Source organism: Mandrillus leucophaeus, unplaced genomic scaffold (genome assembly GCF_000951045.1).
Source record: "Mandrillus leucophaeus isolate KB7577 unplaced genomic scaffold, Mleu.le_1.0 Scaffold35, whole genome shotgun sequence".
NCBI lineage: Eukaryota > Metazoa > Chordata > Mammalia > Primates > Cercopithecidae > Mandrillus > Mandrillus leucophaeus.
In genome coordinates, this window is record NW_012103698.1 from 2,317,322 (window position 1) to 2,325,139 (window position 7,818).

Sequence of the window (7,818 nt, forward strand, 5' to 3'; positions counted from 1 at the left end):
AGACAGAGTCTCGCTCTGTTGCCCAGGCTGGAGTGCAGTGGTGTGATCTCGGCTCACTGGTTCACATCATTCTCCTGCCTCAGCCTCCTGAGTAGCTGGGACTATGGGTGCCCACCACCACACCTGGCTCATTTTTTTGTATTTTTTAAATAGAGACAGGGTTTCACTGTGTTAACCAGGATGGTCTCAATCTCTTGACCTCACGATTTGCCCGCCTTAGCCTCCCAAAGTGCTGGGATTACAGGCGTGAACCACTGCGCCCGGACTTTTTTTTTTTTTTTTGAGACGGAGTTTCACTGTTGTTGCCTAGGCTGATTTCAGTCACTGAAATCTCCACCTCCTGGGTTCAAGCAATTCTCCTGCCTCAACCTCCCAAGTAGCAGGGACTACAGGCACATACCACCATGCCCGGCTAATTTTTCTATTTTTAGTAAAGATGAGGTTTCACCATGTTGGTCTGGCTGGTCTCGAACTCCTGACCTCAGGTGATCCACCTATCTTGGCCTCCCAAAGTGCTGGGATTACAGGTGTGAGCCACCGCACCTGGCCTGATTACATGGATAAGTTCTTTAGTGGTGATTTCTGAGATTTTGGTGTACCTATCACCCAAGCAGTGCATACTGTGCCCAATATTTAGTCTTTTATCCCTCACTCCCTCCCTAAGTCCCCAACGTCCATTATATCATTGTTTTTTTTTTTTTTTTGGAGACAGAGTCTCACTCTATCGCCTGATCTCGGCTCACTGCAACCTCCTCTTCAAGCGATTCTCATGGCTCAGCCTCCTACTGAGTAGCTGGGACCACAGGAGCGTACCACCATTCCTGGCTAATTTTTGTATTTTTAGCAGAGATGGGGTCTCACCATGTTGGCCAGGCTTGTCTCAAACTCCTGACCTCAAGTGATCCACCTGCCTTGGCTTCCCAAAGTGCTGGGACTACAGGCGTGAGCCACCACACCTGGCCCCATTATACCATTCTATGCTTTTGCATCCTGATGGCTTAAACACCACTTATACATGAGAACATACAATATTTGGTTTTCCGTTCCTAAGTTACTTAGAAAAATGGCCTCCAGCTCCAATAAGTTGCTGCAAAGGCCATCATTTGATTCCGTTTTATGGCTGAGTAATATTCTATGGCATACATACACATTTTGTGTTTTTTTTTTTTTGAGACAGAGTCCCGCTCTGTCGGCAGACTAGAATGCAGTCGCGTGATCTCGGCTCACTGCAACCTCCAACTCCCTGGTTCAAGCGATTCTCCTGCCTCAGCCTCCCAAGTATTAGAGATTACAGGTATGCACCACCACACTCAGCTAACTTTTGCATTTTTAGTAGAGACGGGGTTTCGCCATGTTGGCCAGGATGGTCTCAATCTCTTGACCTTGTGATCTACCTGCCTCGGCCTCCCAAAGTGCTAGGATTACAGGTGTGAGCCACCACGCCCGGCCGGCATACATACACATTTTCTTTATCCACTTGTTGGTGCACTGAACTTTTGAAGAGTATAAGCCCAAAAAAATTGTCTAGTAGAATTTCGTAAGGTGGTGATGAAAATTTTGTCTATCTGAACAGCAGCCACCACATATGGGTATTCACAAACTCAAATGTGGCTAGTGCAACTGAAAACTAAATTTTAAACATAATTTTTAGTTAATTTAAGTTGAAATAGCAACAGTTATCAAATGTCCATTTCATTGGGTTTGGTTGATTTGTTAAGAAACAATTCAGGTTATGAATTTTTGGCAAGAATACTCCATAAGTGATTGTGTCCTTTTCAATGTATCACATCAGGAAGCCCTAACATCTGTTTGTCCCATTATTTTAATTTAGATTACTCGGTAAAGGTGGCGTCTCGCAGATTTTCCCTTTGTAAAGGCACCTTTTCCTCTTTACATAATAGTATGTATAGGGAGAAGGTTTAAGACTATAAAATTTTGTTTTCCGGCCGGGCACAGTGGCTCACACCTGTAATCCTGGCACTTGGGGAGGCTGAGGCAGGCGGATCACGAGGTCAGGAGATTGAGACCATCCTGACTAACACGGTGAAACCCTGTCTCTACTAAAAATACAAAAAAATTAGCCGGGCATGGTGGCGGGCACTTGTAGTCCCAGCTACTCGGGAGGCTGAGGCAGGAGAATGTTGTGAACCCGGGAGGCGGAACGTGCAGTGAGCCAAGATTGCGCCACTGCACTCCAGCCTGGGCAACAGAGCGAGACTCAGTCTCAAAATAAATAAATAAATAAATAAACAAATAAAAACAAAAATAAAAAATAAAATAAAAATAAAATTTTGTTTTCCAACAAACTCTCACCCAGTGGTTTTAACAATCATTGAAGATTCTTGAGTAAATCAACTTTATCACTATGATTGAAAAGTAGTGATTTTTCTAACCCTATAATTTCTTTTTCATTTATTAGCTGGCATTTACCAAAAAAAAATTTATGGCTAGGTGTGGCGGCTCACGCCTGTAATCCCAGCACTTTGGGAGGACAATGTGGGTAGATCACCTGAGGTCACGAGTTCAAGACCAGCCCGGCCAACATGGTGAAACCCCATCTCTACTAAAAATACAAAAAATTAGCTAAGTGTGCTGGCGGGCATCTGTTATCCCAGCTACTTGAGGCAGGAGAATCACTTGAACCCCGGGAGACAGAGGTCACAGTGAGCCAAGATCGCACCATTGCACTCCAGCCTGGGTGACAAGAACGAAACTCTGTCTCGAAAATAAATTTAAAAAATAAAAAAAAATTTTAATGAATCATTAGAAATTGTTAGTGAATTTCTAATAACAGTGGATCTTAATAGGGCAAATGTTGACATGGAAAAACTATGTGAGTACAATGAGTATTGAGCTAAGTCAGCAATTTAACAGGAACTGTACTTGACTCAATTTGAGCTAACATTCATAGGCATGTGCTCAAAACCAGGTTAGGCCAATTTTATAAAGTCAGCTTGTATGTAAACATTATTTTTAAAAATGTTTTTAACATTTTTATAATTTACAGGTTATCATTCTAGTCCTGGAACAAGTTCACTTTTATTTTCTCTCCCAGTGTCCTTGCATTTTTCTTTTCTTTTTTTCCTACTTTTTTTGTTGTTGTTGAGACAGGGTCTTGCTCTGTCACTTAGGCTGGGGTGCAGTGGTATGACCATAGCTCACAGTAACCTCGAATTCCTGGGCTCAAGCAATCCTCCCACCTCAGCCTCCTGAGTAGTTGGGACCTCAGGTCATACCATAACACCCAGCTAATTTTTAATATTTTTTTTTGGAGAGATGGGATCTCACTATGTTACCCAGGCTGGTCCTGAACTCCTGGGCTCAAGCAATCCTCCCACCTTGGCCTCCCAAAGTGTTGAGATTACAAATATGAGCCACTGCACCTGGCCCAAGTTCACTTTTCAAACTAGTGTTTAAAAATTCTGGAATTGGCTTCCAGAAAAGGAACATTTTCTACTGAGATTTCCCTCCTCAGTCAGACTATGCATAAGCAAGAAAAAAAGGGGAGGGAAAGGCACTCAGGGTATTCAAGACTAACGCAGGAATCCTTGCGGGTTCCAGGGATAGGTTTCAGGAGTCTCACCAACCTTTGGAATTACATGCATTTTTGTTGCTTCATTCAGATTCTCAAAGCATCCATGACCATGGAAAAAGTTAAGAACCACTGCTCTAAAGAAGAGGTCATGCTGAATGCTGGTACCCCCCTTCCTCCCCACTTCTGACTTGGCACCTTCAAGCTGACAAGAGTGGGAGTTGACCTTCCAGGTCTAGGCTGCTCAGCTCACCTTCCTCAGGGGCTGAGCTCTCAGCTGAACTGTCTTTGTCTGAACTGCCTGAGGAGGCAGTTTTGTTGGCCTGTTTCTTCATGGTTCCTTTCTTCTCTATTTTTCTGGCTTTTCCTTTCTTCTTATTTTTATTGCTCCCAAATGTCCACTATAAGGAGAAAAGAAAAAGGAAGACTGAAATAGGAATAGGGACTTTATTGGGAAAAGCTGGAAGACTCAAGAGTTAAGAGTCTCTGGCATTCATCTTTGAATCCAAAACAAATACACTTCATATGAAAAAAAATACAGATTTTTGGAGAAAAAAAAAAAATTTTTTTGAAACAGGGTCTCACTCTGTTGCCCAGGCTGGAGTGCAGTGGCACAATCTTGGTTCACTGCAACCTCTGATTCCCAAGCTCAAGCCATCCTCCCACTTTGGCCTCTGGAGTAGTTGGGACTATAGATGTGCCCTACCACGCCCAGTTAATTTTTGTATTTTTTGTAGAGACGGGGTTTCACTATGTTGCCCAGACTGGTCTTGAACTCCTGAGCTCAGACAATCCTCCTGTCTCGGCCTCCCAAAATGCTGGGATTACAGATATGAGCCACTGCGCCCAGCATAAATTTTTGTTTTTGAGACAAAGTCTCACTCTGTCACCCAGGCTAGAGTGCAGTGGCGCCATCTCGGGCTCACGGTAGCCTTGACCTCCCAGGATCAAGCTATCCTCCTGCCTCAGCCTCCCAAGTAGTTGGGACCATAGGCGTGTACCACCACATCCGGCTAATCTTTGTATTTTTTGTAGAGATGGGGTTTCACCACATTGCCCAGGCTGGTCTTAAACTCCAGAGCTTAAGCAATTCGCCTGCCTTGGCCTCCCAAAGTGTTAGGATTACAGGTGTGAGCCACTGTGCCTGGCCCCAGCCTAGATTTTTGAAAACTTGCTTAAAACTTTAGAACTTCTGGTCTGGAATTTCTTAGAAACAGGAAAAAAGTTACACAATAAACATATAATTTAATTATCATTTTTTCTTTTATTTTCAGACAGGTTCTTGCTACGTTGCCTAGGCTGGCCTTGAACTCCTGAGCTCAAGTGATCCTCTCACCTGAACCTCCTAAGTAGCTGGAACTACAGGTGCGCATCAGTGCACCCAGCTCATGGATGTTTTATTGCCAATAGAAAATAGAAAAGATATCAACTTTATGGCAAGTCAAAAAAACAGCTTCTGATGTTTTATGTGGCAGAGATGGCAGTAATCGTTAATGGTTGATATGTCTGGGTTTCAGTACGGAGAATGGTTTAGTTTCAGGGTGGGTCTCAGGAAGGCAGGGAATGTAGCCTGTGCCCAGGAGAAAACTGCAGAAAGCACAGAGAGAAAGGATGAAGGCCATTCTTTGGCATGAATGGCAGCACTGGCACTAACTCCAAAGAGGCAGAAAGCAATGTACATCATTAAATATATGTGAATATACTTTTAAAAACAGTGGCATATATTACACAATAACATGACATTTAAACTGGATCATAAACAGGAAATCCCAGATACCTAAACATAAGGAACCTGTAATGTGCACTGTCAAACAGGCAGGCAATACAGTTAACTACCTCAAGACCAAAAAGCTATCTTCATCAAGCACTTTAAGTTAAAAGGCCATAGAACCACTTTACAAATTTGCAGACTATTTAGTTACATTAAACCATATCTCCTTTAATATCTAACTTGCCAACTCAAAATGATTTTAGGTGAAAAATACTTTACTCAGAAACTTTATTCTAATTACCATAAAGAATAATCATCTTTTGATTATCACAGACTGAATATTAAGTCTGGCATTAACATAATATTTCTACATCTAATATCCAACCAGACTGAATACTAAGTCTGGCATTAACATAATATTTCTACATCTAATATCCAACAAAGGCACGAAGTCTTTGTTCCTTCTATAACAGGATGAAAAATTAACCTCCTATTTTCACAATAGGTAATAGAAGTAAATTATTTTGGTCTTTTTTTGAGGGGGTGGGGTTGGGTAGAGGTGTAGTTCTGAAGATGTTTCCAACTTAGAAATTTTCCATATGAGCTATTCTTAAGAACAGTCTGCTAGTTTACCGTCACAAAACATTGTAAAAGGGTGCTATTTTAAATCTTTTCTGTTGTTTCTGAGCCAGTCTCTCGTTTGTCACCCAGGCTGGAGTGCAGGGCAGCAGGTTCAAAGCTCACTGCAGCCTCCACCTCCCACGTTCAAGTGATCCTCCTACCTCAGCCTCCTGAGCAGCTGGGACTATAGGTGTGCACCATCATGCCAAGCTAATTTTTAAATTTTTTTGTAGAGACAGGGTCTTGCTATGTCACTCAGGCTGGTCTCAGACTCCTAGACTCATACAATCCTCCAGCCTTGGCCTCCCAAAGTGCTGGGATTATAGGCACAAGCCACCTTGCATAGCTCTAATGCTTCCCTTTTAAGTCTGAGTTTTCAACCATTTCACATTTTCATCATTTCAAGGAAGATAATTTTTTTCTTTTTTTGAGAGAAGAGTCTCGCTCTGTCGCCCAGGCTGGAGTGCAGTGGTGTGATCTCGGCTCACTGCAAGCTCCGCCTCCTGGGTTCATGCCATTCTCCTGCCTCAGCCTCCCGAGTAGCTGGGACTACAGGCACCCGCCACCACACCCAGCTAATTTTTTGTACTTTTAGTAGAGACAGGGTTTCACCGTGTTAGCCAGGATGGTTTCGATCTCCTGACCACGTGGTTCACCTGCTTCGGCCTCCTAGAGTGCTGGGATTACAGGCAGGAGCCATTGTGCCTGGCCAGGAAGACAATTTTAAAGCCAGTTTGAAACAACCTACAGAAGGCCAAAGTGTTCACTTTCTTAGTTAACTGAGCTAAAATATATCGACTTTTTTTTTTTTTTAAATGGAGTCTCGCTCTGTCACCCAGGGTGGAGTGCAGTGGTATGATCCTGGCTCACTGCAACCTCTGCCTCCTGGGTTCAAGCGATTCTCCTGCCTCAGCCTCCCAAGTAGCTGGGATTACAGGCGCCTGCCACAATGCCTGACTAATTTTTGTATTTTTAGTGGAGATGGGGTTTCGCCACGTTGGCCAGGCTGGTCTCAAACTCCCGACCTCAAACGATCCGCCCACCTCTGCCTCCCAAAGTGCAGGGACTACAGGCTTGAGTCACCACGCCCGGCCTAATATACCAACTTTCTATGCTGACAATGAAGATATTACTGGAGTAAATAATATATAAAACATCTTTTACACTGGCTCTTGTTATAAAAAAATTACACAACTATACGCATAATAGATATTCTCAACATTTATTGGTTGGTTTTGAAAACAGCCATGAGCGACCTTTTCCAAACACTGTCTTGGCCCTTTCTACTTCTACCCAATGGGAATATGAAGAGGTTGAGAGCATAAAGGTTGGGCTGTCAGGGTCACATGTGTGTCAGAGGGACTAGGTCTATTTTTGCCTACAGATTTGGGTTTGTCACATGGAAGAGAGTCAAATTCTGCATTCCTCGGGGGGACAAAAGTGTTTATGAGAGCAAAATGACCTGAAGTCATACAGGTGAATCCAACTCAGCAGGTGCTAGGAAGCCACGGCTTTCTTAACCCTCTCCCTCTATCTGCTTCAATCTGCCTCAACCTAAGCTTAGCAACTGTCATTCATTCATAGTCTATAATGTTTGTCCCTTGTGGGGCAGTGAGAAGATAAGAGTAAACTAGAAGAAAAAAAAAATGCTTTGAGGCCGGGCGTGGTGGCTCAAGCCTGTAATGCCAGCACTTTGGGAAGCCGAGATGGGCGGATCACAAGGTCAGGAGATCGAGACCATCCTGCCTAACACAGTGAAACCCCATCTCTACTAAAAAAATACAAAAAACTAGCCGGGTGTGGTGGTGGGCGCCTGTAGTCCCAGCTACTCGGGAGGCTGAGGCAGGAGAATGGCATAAACCTGGAGGCGGAGCTTGCAGTGAACTGAGATCCGGCCACTGCACTCCAGCCTGGGCGACAGAGCGAGACTCCGTCTCAAAAAAAAAAAAAAAAA

At 43.6% G+C, this 7,818-nt stretch overlaps 1 protein-coding gene across 1 annotated transcript in view; it reads right to left on the bottom strand.

Moving 5' to 3' along the window:
- The window catches only part of RTF1 (Rtf1, Paf1/RNA polymerase II complex component, homolog (S. cerevisiae)), a 60,581-nt gene that overhangs the window by 32,307 nt on the left and 20,456 nt on the right, over nucleotides 1-7,818 (bottom strand). Inside the window, exon 3 of the mRNA XM_011989340.1 lies at nucleotides 3,743-3,933. Within this exon, the coding sequence (XP_011844730.1) occupies nucleotides 3,743-3,933 (191 nt within the window). The remainder of the gene's footprint in view (nucleotides 1-3,742; nucleotides 3,934-7,818) is intronic.